The sequence below is a fragment of the Accipiter gentilis genome, chromosome 5, assembly GCF_929443795.1.
Source record: "Accipiter gentilis chromosome 5, bAccGen1.1, whole genome shotgun sequence".
Lineage (NCBI taxonomy): Eukaryota > Metazoa > Chordata > Aves > Accipitriformes > Accipitridae > Astur > Astur gentilis.
This window is the reverse complement of record NC_064884.1, coordinates 40,153,222-40,170,377: the sequence shown is the minus strand read 5'-3', so window position 1 is coordinate 40,170,377 and position 17,156 is coordinate 40,153,222. Positions and strand designations below refer to the sequence as shown.

Sequence of the window (17,156 nt, the reverse complement as noted above, 5' to 3'; positions counted from 1 at the left end):
CGGCCTCGCTTTACCCTGCCTCCGCGCCTGCGGAGCGGCCTCGCCCGCCGACGAGGGAGCGAGCGAGCGATCGAGCGAGCCGCCCCGGGGTGCTGTGGCGGCGGGCCGGCGGGGAGCCATCTTGTCGAGCCGGGCGGAGGGGTCCCGGGCAGGGCTCCGCCGGGGCTCCCGGCCCAAGCCGCTTCCCTCCCGCCCCGCTTCCCTTCTGGCTCGATCCCGGCCCCCGGCAGGCATCGCCCAGCATGCCGATCGCCCACTTGCTGGAGCTATGGAAGGGGATAGAGGTGGAGCCCATGGAGACGGAGGTGAGCGGCCGCCCCCCCCCCCCCCCCCCCCTCCCGCCGTCTGGTGAAATGGGGTGCGATGGGGGATCCCCGCCGCCTCCGCTCGCTACCGGAGGATCGGCTCGGGAACCTGTTGCCCCGCACCCGGAGTGGTTTGGAGCTGGGGGGGGAGTGGGTGGGAGTTCGGGTGGGAACCGGAGTGCGGGGGCTGGGGCGGCTGGAACCCCGCAAAGCCGGGGCTGGGCTGCGCTGTGTGGAGCGTGTGGGAGACACGGCGCCGCGGTAATGAGCGGGCTGCTGCGGGGGGGGGGGGGGCTCACCGTCGGGCTCGTAGAGTTTCGTTTATCCGCGGTTTAAGGTTGCCTCAAGTTGTCAACGGAAAGGTGTCTGTTGGTGTGGCAGTGGGCAGGGTGGGTTCCTATTTCTGGGGCTCTCGAGGAGTGCGACAAAAAAGTGTTCCTGGTCAACCGTCTCTCAGCCCAGGGTGTGGATTTGTAACGGGTGATGGAAATAGATGAGTGAAACCTGGGGGGTGCGTGTTTATTTTGTAACGCTCCTCCTCCCCCCCCCCCCCCCCCCCGCACCGGTTCTTTGGTCGGAGTAGCGTAACAGGGTTTTGGAGAGAGGGACGGAGTGGGGTGCAACTTAACTAGCCAGGTGACAGGGATCACAAAACACTTGCCTTAAAAAAGGAGTTGCTGAACTGTGGAAAAGGCTTCATTGATATAGAGTGTTTAGTTTACATATTTAAACAATACAGGAGAAGTGGTACTATAATGTATTATACCAGCATAGCTCATTCTGGAGTCCATAGGTTAAGAATGAGTTTGGGGGGCTTCCGGAGGTTTCTATCATGCAATTCATTTCTGAGCGCTGCTGCTTGCTCCGCTTTGTGTGATGCAAGGAATCCGAGGGCTAACAAACAGGTTGTATCTGGGAAACAGCATATTCTTCCTGGTTTTGTTTAAGAAGTCAGCTGACACCTTGTTAAGTCACTTTCCCAAGGAGAAGACTTGAATAACTATACTTAGAGTGAACAGGTTTTTGCTGAACGTATAGAAATGATGCTTTTCTCCCCGCCCCCAGGTCTGCCTTTCTATTGACCACAGTGTTCAAAGTGCATGTACATGCTTGTTCTCTTCCTTCCTTCCTCCCTCCCTCCTAAAACCAGTTTGTTTTGTTAGAGTCCGTATTTTTCTTTCTGCCCTAGACAGAAAACACTTCAGTTGTTGCTCAGATTGCTTTTTCTGCCCTCGTCTTCTGGGAAAAACTTTCCTAGATCTTAGGGTAAGCTCCTGCACTAAGGCCCAATGCCCATTGTCTGGGACAACAGCTTTCTGTTGTAACCTCTTTTGATGGTAGAGGACCATTTAGACCTTTCTTCCAGAAGAAACCATGTGGGTCTCCTTACCGAGTGTACCTGACCTGTTACAATGCTAGTTAACCAGATATTTGCTTTTGTGAGTGGGTTTTGGTTTGGTTTTTGTTTTTTTGCATCTCCTGCTTTAAAGAATACCATAGCTATGAGCTATACTGTTCTAGCGCTCTTGCTGAGATTTCACTTACAAAAAGCTTACAGAGAGTTAAGGAAGGACAGGCATAAACTTTTGCAGTTTAGATGAGAACAACAGATAAAGCACCATTTATTGGCTCTTATTTATTGTTATCTCTGAGCAGGTTAGAGATATGCTATAGCTTATAACCCTTTTAAATCATGCTGTAGATAGAGTTCCTAAAGTACTGTTTGCCCAAATCTAGTGAAGGTATATAGAAATTAATTTCATCTCTTGTGGGCTATTGTCCATGAAGACCAGTCTTCTTTTCAAACAGCAACGACATTTACTCTTTAATGAGCTGAATGTAGCTTAAACACTAGCGATTGGACTGATTTGAGGGAGCTGCCACAGGCTCTGAATCTGTGTGGGATAAAATGTTTTCATGATTGTCTGCAAGTTGTTCTTTTTCACGGAAGCTTTTCACAGTTAGTAGACAAGGAGGGAGACAGTTTTATTCTTTTATGCATATGGACCTCTTTCTCCTCCCCTTCCTTAATGCCAAAAAACCTTCTAAAATAGAGGCATTTATGAGTGCCTGTGCATGACTCAGGTGAATGACTTGCAGATATTAAAGACAGCATTTATAGTAAATCAATTGCTTGATAAGGAAAAGTGCATTGAGGGCATGTTCTGTATTATGTTTTATAAAGGAAGATTGGAGCAAAATCCTGTTTCTTTCACCTGTTGACTCGGGAGGTCGTTAATTGTGTCTGACAACTAAGCAAGAAAATTGGGATATTTGCTGGGTCTAGAATTTCTTTGTGGGTAGGCAAAGTTATTGATCCTTCTCAAGCTGGATGGATGGGGTAGTGAATTGCAGCCTTGGGAATATTTTCCTGAGGAAGGGCTGCATGATCAAGCTCTATGTAATCTTTCTACCTATTTTCCAAAGGGTTCAACACTTAATAGATTTCAGCTGAACACCCTTTAAATGACAATATTTAAATGGGAGTTGAGTGTTTAGAAAATTTGATCCTGTGTATACATATATTCTCCCTTCTCAGCAAGAAATACTGTTCTCGTTCTCTAGTTTGTTCATGGGTAATCTTGTTCAGTTCTTCATTGTGCAATTTCTATGACAAATGTGGTTTTGACTATTTGTTAGCAATTTTAATAGTGCTAGTGTGCTCTTGCTTTCTCCTGTATCTCTTAGTACAGGTAAATTAACCTTTGAATCCATGAGGACCTGCTCTCCAAGATGTATAAAATGCTGAGGGTGGAGAATTGAACATGCCTGCTACAGTAGTATAAATCTGGAGTGACTTAACTGGCTAAAAGTAAACTGACTGTATTTTGTGCTAGAATCTGGCTTAGACTTGTGTATTTCTCAATAACATGTATTTACAAGACTTTTTTCCTCTCTTCTCTGTTCACTAGCCTGTGGTGGAAGATGCTGCCCCAGATGAAGAACCTGTAAAAGAGGTAAATCTGTTTTGTTCATGGATCACACAAATGTTAGGAAACTATGATATAATATTCTACCTTTGTGGAAACAAAATGTCTCTGGTACTTCTCCACATGCTTCTGGCCCTGAAGATGCAAAACCAACCCATTTTTTGGTCTCTTATTACAAGATCAGGTGAAAAAAGGAGAATAGACTTGTTCAACTACAGGTTAGGGAATTTTATTTTATATATATTATCCTTCTACTGGTTTTCCAAGAAAGAACATAAAACTTCATGAGGTCTATTGATTTCTTGCAGAGAAGATTTTGTGATGACCTCAAAAAGAGTAGTTGTCATCAGAACAATGCTTGTGTATTGTGAATTGTGCCTGATGAATTAACCCCAAATACTATTAAATTGAATTAATTTGTGTTTGTCCACTAGGACACTCTTCATGCAGAGCAAGACTAAGCTAACTTTTTCCTTCAAGTTAATCTATTGTTTGTATTATTGTAGCATTGTACTATTGTGCTAATTTAAAACAAAACCAAAGAAAACTACAGAAAAACACAAGTCTTGCCTCAAAGTGTTTAAATGTCAGCCAGAGGAGATAGAAGGTGATATGAAGATACAAAGCAGGTGAGAACAAATCAACATTCACTATTATGATGAGCTGAGGGCAAAGCTTGACTGTAAAACTGGCTGCTGCTTGTCCTAGGTGCTGCTGGTTTGTGTAGAGCAAATCAAGGTGTGCTTGAAAGATGGTTAGGCTTCTCCTGATTTCATGAAGTGGAGGAGACTGAATCCTTTCAGGATTGAAGGAAGGCTGCAAAGGCACTTGTCTAAATAGCCACCTTTGAACACACTAAACTTCCCAGTATCTCTTATTCTTTGAAATATCAAACTTACCTTTGTGATGTTTAGTTTTCAGTGCAAGGGTAAGGTGTTTTTTTTTTACTTTCTGCTATGTTAAAGGAATAGTTTTAACCCCCCTAATGACTGAAAGGAAGAAGAAATCTTAGTTTTGAGCTCTGTGAAATGGATGCAACTTCCAAATGTAACTCCCCCCCCCCTTTTCTGTTTTTTAAAAAAACAGCACTAAATTACTCTTCAGAAAGCTTGGGGCTGAAATGAAGTGCAGGTGTCAGGGCTTATCACATTCTTTGAGGATATTGCTGAAGATTAAATTTCTGATTTGTGGGTTTGGGTTTTAGGATTTTTCTTTGTGTGAAGAGAGCCTTCATTTCCTAAATGAATTTAAACCTAGTTAACTTTCATTAGGGATGCATCTTATAATTCTTAAGTTTTAAATTTGGCAGAAAAAATTGCATGTAATGAGTACTTATATAGAAAACACAGTCCTGTCTTCTCTTACTTTCTGATGTGTTTACTGCTGGAAGTATTACAATTTGCAGTTTGGTATCTGCAATAGCGTTTATCTTTCTGTATGTCCACTCCTGCCTCAGCAAGGCAATTGCAGTGTATGTGCCAAGTGGGAGGATGTACTTATGTCTGATTGAAAAACCTGCTGCATTTGTGCATTATAAACCCACATACACAGGGACCACTAACAAATCATTGACAGTGAAATATCACTGTCCAATGTAGAAGTACCCTCACCCTTCACTTAACTTTTCTCCATTCGCCTTCATTATGTGGTACTACAGAAAAATACAATAGGAAAAACTGGCTGGTTTTTGCCCTTACTCTGCTGCTGTCATGTTATTTTAACCCTTTACTGGCTTAGTCTGTAAGCCTGTTCTATTTCTATGAAGCTTGCATCTTACTGTAGTGGTATTGTAGGAAAGAACCGTCTGCTGTTCTGGTGGCTTTCTTACTGATAGCTGTACTGTGCCCAAGCCCAAAGCCATTTTTTTCAGGAAACATTGAAGCATGGCTTAAAGGGTGAATTTAAATCATGTAACGTAAGGGATCACATTTGCTCAAAGGATAGTCTTGTAAATAACCTGCTTTAGGCTATGTTGGCCTCATGCTGTTTCTCTTATCCCATGTGTAGTATGGACAAATGAGGTGGCAAAATGTATTATAAAAACTGCACTTCTCATTTTTGAGGCCTGATCTTACTGTTGATGGACAAGTACTTAAAGTCTTGGGGGACATAAATTAACAGCATTGTTGGATACAGCAAGCATTTCTTGGTCCTAGAGTAGTGTGTGTCAGCTCTGCTCTAGAATTGTCACCCAAATTACTCAGGGTTGCTATCACCAGAGTGTTCCCCTAGGAGGTCTTCCCAAAGCCCATGGACCCTGATTGTCCTGCCACAAAGGCAAGCAAGTTAGCTGATGGGAATTTCCTTAAGAGAGAACTTCAAACTTCTGCAGCAGTCCTTGCTTAGACCTGTGGGATTCAGTTTTTCCATAAAGTGATTCTTTTTGGTAAACTGGCCTTTTTTGTTAGGGATTGATAAGTTTGACCACATGATTGTTAGAGGCCCAGACATACTTAAAAAAGGGTCATGTGCCTTGTGGTCTGGTCTAGGTCCAAGTTAAGCATTGATATTCTATCTAAATCCTTCTTGAAGGTGCAGTTGGGAGCAAAATTCTTTGTCACATCTTTCTAAAATAGTGAGCATGCGTGCGATATAGCTCACAGCACTTCAAATTACAGCATTCGGAAGGTAGATTGTAACATTGCTTTGAGCTGTTTTACCCTTTCAAGGGAACTTGTATGCGCTAACTGAAAGCTTTTACGAGGCTCTCAGGGAAGTAGAGGAGAGATGTGGTGGAAGGGCTGATACCCAGCCAGAAGCAGAACTGAGTAAATCCTCTGAAGTTTTGCTCTATGAAAATTGCATGGCAAAACTGAAAATGGCAGAACCTAGGCTTACTGTTAACTCCTGTACAGAGCTTCCAAAAACACATGTAACTTCTGCTGATGCTCTGTACTCTTGTGCAAATGCCAATAATAGAATTGGAGGGAGCAAAGGTGGTTGCTCTGTGTGTAGTTGCATGACAAGCATGCATTGCAGGCACTACCACTGTCCATAGAGGATATGAATTTATTGGATCGGCAATGAAAGATCAAGCTTTTACAACTAATGGCAGTTACAGCTGATGTGATAGTGTTTAGGAGCTGAAGAAAAACTATGTTGAATGATCACAGTGAGGAAAGCACAAAACCTCCATAGCAGTGGAAACTTTACATTTGTTTTTCTAGTGCTACTGCTATCAAGGTAATGATAAATGCTCATAGCATCATAGAAGGCTGATGTTGGAAGGCACCTCTGGAGATTCTCTAGTCCAACCCTCCCTGCCTTGCTCAGAGCAGGGTCAGCTACAGGAAAGTGCTTGGGACTGTATCCAGCTGGGCCTTTGTAAGGATGCCACAAACTTTCTGGGCAGCCTGTTCTAGTGTTTGATCACCCTAAGAGCAAAAACATTTTCTTGTGTTTAAATAGAATTTCCTGTGTTTTGGTTTGTGCCCACTGCCTCTTGTCACTTCACTGGATACCACTGAGAAGAGTCTGGCTCTGTTGTCTTTATTTCCTTCTTTCAGGTATTTATACATAAGATCCATTCTCCATTCCTTCCTTGTCTCCTGCGTTGTCTTCTCCAAGGGGAATATTCCAGCTTTCTCAGACTTCCCTTTTATGTTGGGTCCTCTCACCCCTTAATAATTTTTGTGGTGGTCCACCTTCACTGGGCTTAAATTAGTATGTTAATGTCTCTGGTGCACTGGGAAGCCCAGAATGGGATACCACTCTAGATGTCTCAGGAGTGCTGAGTAGAAGGGAAGGATCACCTCCCTTGACACGCTGGCAACACCTTTTCTAATAGAGCCCAGGGTGTTGTCAACTTTCTTTGCCAAAAGGGTGCATTGCTGGCTCATGTTCAACTTGTCCACGGGAACCCCAGCTCCTTTTCTGCAAAAAAATGACTTCCAGCTGTTTGACCCCCAGCCTGTAGCAGTGCATAGGGTTATTCTTCCCAAGGTGCAGGACCTTGCATTTCCCCTTTGCTGAGCTTCAGGGTAATCCCATCAACCAATTTCTCTAGTCAGTAAAGGTCCCTCTGGACAGCAGCACAGCTGTCTGGTGTATCAGCTGCTACTCCATGTTTTGTAACATGTACAAACTTGCAGAGCGTGTACTCTGTCCAATCGTCCTAGTCGTTAATGAAGATGTTGAACAATACTGGACCCAGTGTTTGACCCCTGGGGTATGCCAGTAATGACTGGCCTCCAGCTGGACTCTGTGCTGATCACACAACCCTTTGAGTATGGCAGTTCAGTTTTTGATCCATCTCACTGTCCGCTTATCTAGTCACTACTTCATCAAGTTGTCTGAGATGGTGATATTGAGACAATGTCAAAAGCCTTGCTTCATCAAGACAAAAACCACTCACTGCGCTGCCCTTGACCACCAAAACAGTCACCTCTTCATAGAAGGCTGCCAGGTTGTTTAAGCACAATTTTCCTCTTCACAAATCTATGCTGTCTACTCCAAATCATCTCCTTGTCATTCATATGTTTGGGAATTCTTTCTAGAAGGATTTGCTTCATCACCTTTCCAGGGATCAAGGTGAGTCTCACTGGCTTGCAGTTCCCTGGATCCTCCTTCCTGAAGGTAGGAACTACATTTTGCTTTCTTCCAGCTCTCAAGAAGCTCTCCTAATTGCCATGAATCTTTGGAGTATTGAGACTGGCCTCACAATGACATCAGCCAGCTCTCTTAATCATAGATATACCTTATCAGGTCCTACAGATTTTTTTCTTAAATGTCCAGTTTGTTTAAATGTTCCCTAACCTGATTCTGTTCCACCAGGGACAAGTCTTTCTTTGCTGCCTGTCTCGGGGGGCTTGGGATTCCCAAAGGCCCAGTACTGCCAGTAAAGACCAAGGCAAAGAAGGCACTGGGTACCTTGGCCGCCTTGCATCCCTTGTCACCATCTCCCCTTCCCCACTCAGCAGCAGGACCAAAGGTATTTCTTTTGCTGCTGATATACCTGTAGCAGCCCTTCTTGTTGCCCAGGGTTGTGATCCTGCTTTTTGCTTTGTTCTTTTCTCTGAGGATCTTGAGTTCTTCCTTCTTGTGGTAACTGCAACCAAGACTGCCCTTGAACTTCACATTCCTGACCAGTCCTTCCTTGTTTGTAAGGATCAGGCCCAGCAGAACAATTTCCCTCAGCAGCTCCTTGATCACCTGTGTCAGGAAGTGCATTTCTCAATGCAGAAATCTCCTGAATTGCTTGTGCACTTTCAGAAGATACCAAGGTGGATAAAGTGGATCCTTTGAGGATCAGGGCCTGCACACGTAAGGCTTCTTCCAGTTGTCTGAAGAAAGGCTCTACTTCTTCCTGATGGGGTTTTCTGTAGCAGGTACCTGCCACAGCATTGAGGCACATCTGTGCTAGTGTAATGCTGAACTGCCAGTAACAGCCTCTCTTTCAAAGGTGCTAGAGTAGTATTCAACTACAGAGACAATGGAGAATGTTTCCAGGCTGTTTGTTGCGATCATCACTAGGATTACCTCAAAACAGCTTAACCAGTGTACACAAGTACTAGAATTGCTGGTATATCACTTCATTTCTCTGACCAAAAAAAAGCAGCTAACTTAAGGCAGGTCAGAATGTTCTGGTTTGCCATTCAAAGAGTTGCTTTTGTTGCAAAATTGGAGAGGTGGTTGTTGGGTTTTTTTCAGTAGTATCTGGTAAACTTTCCCTTGTGTCTCCCACTTCAATCGATCAAAGGTCTCAATACACCTAGTACGGACTGTTTAATCCATTATAAAACTAAATGTATGTTGTGGATGATTTTTAATAGTAATCATAATGACTGAGTAGCAAAGCAAAAAAGTCTGCATCTCGGTTGTTAAGCTTGCAGGCCACGGCTTAGTACGCATATTGAGGGTCTACGAAACAGAATAACTGTAAATTTCTCTGCTGCTTCACGAGTTGTGTGTTTTGAATGTTGGCAATGATCAACCTTCCTGGGGCAGGAAGTTGTTAAAGAGAATGACTGAAGTTTGTTGGTTATTTGTATCTGTGTATATGTTTTTATACGTATATACACATGCCCCCTTATGTGCCCAGCAAGATCATGGAGTGGATCCTCCTGGAAACTATGCTAAGTCACATGGAAAGTAGGTGGTGATTGGTGACAGCCAACATGGCTTCACTAAGGGCAAATCCTGCCTGACAAATTTGGTGGCCTTCTACAACGGGGTTACAGCATTGGTGGATAAGGGAAGAGCAACAGATGTCATCTACCTGGACTTGTCCAAAGCATTTGACACTTTCCTGCACGACATCCTTGTCTCTAAATTGGGGAGATATGGATTTGATGGATGGACCACTTGGTGGATAAGGTATTGGCTGCATGGCTGCACTCAAAGAGCTGTGGTCAACGGCATGACACCTGAGTGAGAGCAGTGACAAGTGGCCTTCCTCAGGGGTGGTAGGTATTGGGACCGGTGCTGTTTAACATCTTTGTTGGCGACACGGACAGTCGGATTGAGTGCACCCTCAGCAAGTTTGCCAACGACACCAAGCTGCATGGTGCTGTTGACATGCTGGAGGGAAGGGCTGTCATCCAGAGGGACCTTGACAGGCACAAGAGGTGGGCCTCTGGGAACATCGTGAAGTTCAACAAGGCCAAGTACAAGGTCCTGCCCATGGGTTGGGGCAATCCCAAGCACAAATACAGGCTGGGAGAGGAGTGGATTGAGAGCAGCCCTGAGGAGAAGGACTTGGGGGTGTTGGTTGATGGGAAGCTCAACATCACCCGGCAACGTGCGTTTGCAGCCCACAAGTCAATTGTACCCTGGGCCGCATCAAGAGAAGCGTGGCCAGCAGGTTGAGGGAGGTGATTCTCCCTCTCTACTCTGCTCTTGTGAGACCTCACCTGCAGTACTGCGTTCACTTCTGGGGCCCCCAAATAAGGAGGACATGGACCTGTTGGAGCAAGTCCAGAGGAGGGCCACAAAGATGATCAGAGGGCTGAAGCACCTCTCCTGTTAAGACAGGCTGAGAGTTGGGGTTGTTCAGCCTGGAGAAGAGAAGGCTCCAGGGAGACCTTATAGCAGCCTTCAGCTGCCTGAAGGGGCACAACAAGAAAGCTGGAGAGGGACTTTTTACAAAGGTGGTAGGACAAGGGCTAATGGCTTTAAACTGAAAGAGGGTAGATTTAGGTTAGATGTAAGGAAAAAGCTCTTCACTATGAGGGTGGTGAGGCACTGGAACAGGTTGCCCAGAGAGGCTGTGGATGCCCCATCCCTGGCAGCGTTCAAGGCCAGGCTGGATGGGGTTTTGAGCAACCTGGTCTAGTGGAAGGTGTCTCTGCCCATGGCAGGGGTGTTGGAACTAGATGATCTTTAAGGTCCCTTCCAACCCAAACCATTCTATGGTATGTTTCTATGATACAAAAAAACCCCCCTCTGTACCTTATTAAAAAACTCAGGTCATAGGAACAGCATGTCCATTCAGGGAAAAATAGGAAGCTGATCATCAAATGAGTGGTATGGCACAGAGTGTAGAGAAGTATAATTCTATAATATGATGTAAAAACTCTTGAGGAAGGAAGCCTAGTTCAGGTTGCTAGATGATGACAACTATGTTTACTTAACATGCTGTTTTTTCTTTCTCTATAAAAAAAACCCACAAACCCTCAGAATTAAGGAACCATGTTTAAAAAAACAACTTCAAATTAATGAAACATTGTTTTCTTATGAAGGAATGCTTTATGATTACAGTAAATAGGTAACTGTGAGTCCAGATATTATTCTGCACACCTCTCTAAAACACAGATTCATACAAGTCTATCTGGGATGACTGTTTCTTTCTATAAAAGTAAATACTGAGTGAGCTCAAATGCAGGCCCTTAACTGATTACCGGAATGTGATGACCTTGCATAGATCCTTACGAAATTATACTGGTGATGTATTTAAGAAACAAATTATGGGTATTTTCTCCTTCCCACAGCTCTTTGAGCATGTTATGTAGGTAGTGTAAGCTGGTTTACCTTAAGTAAATTTTTTAAATTTTTAAAAATCTCAAGTGCTTGGCTCTGAAGGATTTGGTAGGTAATAACTTCATAAATGGATTTTAGAAATCAATTCTTTTATGTATTCTGGGAATTCATCCACAGTACCCATATTCTAACACTTCTCTTTTTTTTTTTTTTTTGTAAATAACTGCAATTTGTACCCTTGATGGAGGTGGAGGGTTGTTCTTGACTTTGGATAAAGTGTGAGAGGGGACAGCTGGGGTTATGGAATGAATGAAGTGTCCCCTTCTCCTATTGCATCTCAGGGCCTGTGTTCAGAATCCCAGCACTGGAGGGAAAGCTGACCGAACAGCTGCACTGCCATCTTTGAATGAGCATTTTGTTACTTCTGATTCTATAGAAATTGACTTTTTTTTTGTCATTGTCCTTATCAACTGGATTGGGACAGACATAGGGGAGATATCAGTATAAAAAGAAGAAAACCTGATATATTTTTTTTTTACTTCTCCCCTCCCCCACCTACAATTCATACAGCAAATAGATACATAAAACTTCAAATGTTTTGGGCAAAGTGGTGTGTAGAAAAAGTTATCATACAAACTGAAAGAATTGTGATGTTTGAATGGGATATCATTAAACTTAAAATGTTTAAGTTAATGTTAAACTTTGGTTTCTAGCTATCTTTACTGCTCAGCGTCTGCTGCTTTTTTGAATTGCTCTTACTGCTTTCTGACTGTGCTGTTGTGGCTCAGATGCATCAGAGACAGGATAATAGCATTTAAAGAAACTTCTGAAAAAGTCTGTGAACCTTGTTCAGGGTTTCTCAACCCCTCAGGCTTTCTGCAGCCATTGCTAAGATGCCGATGATCTACGGGGAGTGGCAACCTGCATGGAAACAATTCTCTCCATGGTGGAAGGGTGACAGATCCCATTTCTCAGAAACTTTAGTCTTTAAGAACCAAAAATGAACTCAGGTTCAATATCTGTTGAGATCCTAGATGAGGAGATGATGTGTTTTTAGCTGGCAGAGACGGTAGCTGACAATTGTAATTGGTGACAGAGCTTTCCTTACTTGACATAACAGCTGATGCTTGCTCCCACTGAAATGTGACTCCTACATGTGTTGGCCGTGATCTTCTTGAGCCTTTATTGAATCAGGACTTTGCTGTGGCAGTGATCTTGCCTCTGTTCCTGATGCTCCAAGAAGTATTGACACAGTGGGATGATGCAGTATGCAGAGTCCAGGGACAATGTATGGCAGCGGTGTGTGTGTGGTTTTTGATTGTGTGTTTTGGATTTTTTTTAAATTTGCAGTGTTTAGCTATTGAACAAGCAGCTAACCAACCAAATTATTTCATAAGTGGACACCAAAACGGTTAACTTGATTTATTCAATCAGGCAAGCATTCAGATGCATAGCAATATATGTGTTCAGAAGCTTTTAAAATAAACTTTGCAGCCTGGACTGTAGTAGCCACTACTGAGCAAATGCCATGCTGAATGAGGAAAAGAAGTTCTGACAAAGTATATGCAAGACATAAAATACTTCACAGATTTAGGCTGCTTGATTTTGAACAAGGGTTATTACTTAAGACAAATGAAAGTTCACCTGTGGAAAACCGTTCCCCCACGAAAATGAAGTTGTTCCATAATGCACTTGGTGCCCAAGAGTGTGCTGGCTATGAAAGAGTTGTGTCATCAGGAGAGATGAGTCACTTGGCAGACCCCAGAGTCAAGGATAAATTGTTTCCGTGATGAGTGTGGTGCCTCCTAGAGAGCTGTATTTTTTAAAGTGGAAACAAACTACAATTTGCACATAGATGGTTACAACACTAGGGTGAGAAAATCTGTTCTTCATAAAAATGAGCTGAAAGTTAATTGTTTTCCCTTTTTTCCTAGCTTACTCTTGTTTTCTTGTTCACTCTGTGGTTTGTTCTCTCCTAAGAACATAGTGTTTTGTATTGAAATAAGAATTCTTCCTTTGAATCCTCTTTTCTCCTTTCCCCCTACTTCCAAGGTTTATAAGTAGCTTTCCCCAAAGAAAAAGTGATGTGGCAAAGAAGCAAAATGACCACTGCTGCTGTTCTGGAAGAAAAATGTTCCTCTGACTGCTTTCTTCCAGAGATTTCATGGGAGAAATTGGAAGGTAGCTCTACCATCTGTGACTTGAAAAAATAAAATAAAAATTCTCGAATGGACATTGTGAAGCACAGAAGAATTATCATGTTGTCATTTAGATATCAAGAATTAAGCTTCTGTTTTTAACTAGTTAGGTGTTTCAGGGTGCAATTTATTTTACCCTAGACCTGACTAGTTTTCCCTGTTGACTGGAGAGGGAGCTTTGGGTAATAAATTAGTCTGGCTGTATTTGAACAAATGAGTCAAACCCAGAACTTCTGCAAGTTTATAGGACAACTGATCAGTACGTGTGCATGCTTATTAGACTCAGGGTTTCACAAAAATTGTGTGGAAATTTACAGTGGTGTGTGAAATGTGGTGTGTGTTTTGTTGCTGCTCTAAATAAGGAGGAAGCCCAATTACCTCTTCTTAAGGACCTGGATGCTTAAAAACTAGCAGATGTTTTCTCTCATTTGGCCAATTAGTTCTGGCATGTGGCTGGGAAATTCATGTTGTATAAACATCTCTGTGGAAGACAGGGTTGCATCCACACCAGAAAAGTGTGGGGCTGAATATAAATATCTGATATCAAGGGTTGCAGGTGGGTGTTTGTACAGTATTGCTTCTGTGAAGCTAACTGCAAGTCCCCAGCTGTTCAAAACTTTGATCCAGCATCTATATAGAATTTCTTGCGTGTCTAAGTTGCTTGAAGTGTATGTATCATGATCAAATGACCTCTTCATAATGAAGTTATGAAGTTAAAGTTGGTAAGTTAAAGTTATGAAGTTAAGTATGAAGTTAAAACCTTAAGTCTTCTAAACACTTTTATTCTGAATGTGAGTAGCTTAGTAAATGACAAATTCTGACACTGCTTAGACCTGTCTCATCCAAAATTTGCTTAGACTTCCTGATTGCTATTTTTGTCTTTAGCTGTTCCTCCCCCCGCCCCTTAATTGCTATGTTTGTGTGACGTTGGTAATTAGAGTGATTACTAGGTTCTTGTAGTCTGGTCTAGGATTCTTCTGTTACCGAACTTCAAAAAGAAAAAGGGGAGGGAAAGCATAGTGTGTACTAATTGGCAGTCGTGTATGATGGATGACTGAAGTACAGTCTATCCCTGTCATTGATGTCTTGTGTTATTTGTGGTGCCCTGAGTTTTAAGTGTGCTGTTCAAGCATGTTTATTCATACTTAGGTGCTTGAATAAATAGCCTGATCCTTTTGTACACTGTAGCAACCACAATTCTCACCTCTAATAATCAGGAAATGTGGGCAGTTCTCAACATTTACCAATCTAAAACTTTTTTACCTTTTTAGTCTAATTCTCAACTTTCAACAGTGGTGATAGGGTAATCCTAATATATTTAGCAGTAACTCTTATAGGGGAAAAAAATATTCCAAACAGAACAATGAGCAATACGGTACTGCTAAAAAAGCTGATACACTCTTGTACGTGAGACTGTTATTTAAGTGAGTGGATTGCTTCCTGGTATGTGCTAACAAACATGCATGTTTAATTTATATAGGAAAATGAAGGAGATGATATAAAGTCTTGTATTATGATAAACAGTTTTGAGAGAGACTTCTTGTACAGTTTATACTACTGCAGCTTTTAACACAATTTGCTTTACTAATCTATATTTTTTTAAGGAGACTAAAGGTTTTGAGTCGCCCTTCTGGTAATGGGAGCTGATACAAAGGTATTAAAATGCAAAAGTAGTGTCTTGGTTACATCAGTGAGCCCTTGCTGAGTTTGTCATCTGAAAACTGTTTCTGACATACAGGAGAAGTGTACCTGTGAATTTCCCTGTCCCATAGTGGGCCTGAGAGCTGTGTTACAGACTACAGCACTGGTAACTGAAAGTGCAGAGCACCGTGCTTGAAATGCTGCAGCTGCGGTCTTGAAAGCTACTGAGTGCTCTGCCCAGCTGAATAGGGAAAGAATGGTAAGGGAGGTATGTTTATATATATATATATATATACACACACACATATGTGTTTATGCTTTTAGCTAAAAAGGATGTCTTTGAAATGCTTGGTCTCTTCATCTCTTTTCAAGTCACTTTGGGAGGCTTCTTAGAAGGGGGAGAGTAACAGGAGGAGGGCTAACTTCTGTTCCAAAAATCAAAGCTAGAGCAAGGTGATGCTTGGTACTTTCCAGCCTCCTGACTGCAGTATTCCTGACTGCACATGACACAACAGGTCTCTGAGGTGAGATCTGTCTGAAGCCTGTCCTGCAGCAGCACTGCAGAGGAGCTGGTGGCAGAGGTGGGGGTGATGAAGTCTATCCAGAGGGAAGTTTTTCTAGGGTGGCCTCTTTTGGTCTGTCTTGTTTGTCAGCACGTGGTGTGATCCAGAAGTAGCCTTGGTTCCTTGGCCCTGGGGGTGCCAAGCAAGGTCAGAGCTCCATCCCAGCAGGGCTGGGTGCTAGGTACTTTGATTCACACAGAGGTGTGCTTGGGGCTTCCTTCTCAAACAACCACCTAGGTTCTCCATGGATGCCTAAATGATCTCTTGCACTGTTAGCAACAAAATACTTGGAGAAGATCATGTAAAGCTGAATACCTAGGACTGATATGTATAATGCTGTTAACTTGTAGGAGAAAACTGAAGGAATACCCATTTCTTTTAAATATGGTAGGGTTGCTGTAGACTTGCATTAGATGTGCAGAGCACATCTGATCCAGAGAATGGAGTCAGAAGATCTGTCAGGGCTGGAGATTGTGCGTCTCTGGGTTTACTTCTACATCTAATTACTTTTTCTTCTTGAATTTCCTGGTGTCAGTTTTCCTAGCCTGGCATATGGTTTTATCACACTGGGGGGGAGCAAGGTGACCTGGAAACTCCACAATGTGCCTCTACTTTAACAGGGAGAGGTTTCTTCTTCTGGAAATGGTGTACGAGAAGCAATCTTGTTGCAGATGTTAACACGTTTCTGTGAGTGACAGTCTTGTTGAAAGAATGGGAGATTAATGTGGATTGGAGGTCTGAATAGTGTTTGTCAGTTTGCAGTATGTAGTTCGATGTTTACAGAAGCAAACTAATAGAAGTGATTAAATCCTTTAAACATCTGAATCCAACAGCCAATGATTACTTAAGCAGTAATGCACAATGCCAAATAAATATGACTTGATATCTAGGCCTGATGCATATTTGCTGCCATGGTTTCAGCCCAGCTGGCAACAAAGCACCAGGAAGCCACTTGCTCACTCCTCCTCCGCCCTCCCCCCCCAGTGGGATGGGGAGGAGAAAATAGAAGGAAAAGCTAGTGGGTTGAGACAAGGACAGGGAAGGATCACTCGCCATTTATGGTCACTGGCAAAAGACAAACTCAACTTGGAGAAGAAACAAAATAAATTTAATTTACTACCAATCAAATCAAAACAAGGATATTAGGAAGTAAAACCAAACCTTAGAACACCTTCCCTCCACCCCTCCCTCCTTCCCAGCTCAGCCCCACTCCTGGTTCTCTCCACCTCGGCATAGGGAATGGGGTTTGGGGTCAGTTCATCACACCTTGTCTCTGCCGCTCCTTCTTCCTCAGGGGGAGGACTCCTCACTCATTCCCTGCTCCACTGTGGCGTCTGTCCCACAGGAGACAGTCCTCCACAAACTTCTCCAACGCAAGTCCTTTCCGTGGGCTGCAGTTCTTCACGAACTGCTCCGGCGTGGGTTCCTTCCACGGGCTGCAGTCCTTCAGGCACAGACTGCTCCAGCGCGGGCTTTCCCATGGAGTCCCGGCCATCTTGAGGGGCCTCCGTTCCCCTCCATGGGCTGGGGGGGACAGCCTGCCGCCTCACCACAGGCTGCGGGGGCATCCCCTCCTCCCCTCCTTCCTCACTGACCTTGGGA

At 43.3% G+C, this 17,156-nt stretch overlaps 1 protein-coding gene across 1 annotated transcript in view; it reads left to right on the top strand.

The window, feature by feature from the left end:
• Positions 1 to 242: 242 nt before the first annotated feature.
• The window catches only part of RPS6KA2 (ribosomal protein S6 kinase A2), a 303,750-nt gene continuing 286,836 nt past the window's right edge, over positions 243 to 17,156 (top strand). The window contains exons 1-2 of the mRNA XM_049800958.1: positions 243 to 305; positions 3,218 to 3,262. Of these exons, the coding sequence (XP_049656915.1) occupies positions 243 to 305; positions 3,218 to 3,262 (108 nt within the window). The remainder of the gene's footprint in view (positions 306 to 3,217; positions 3,263 to 17,156) is intronic.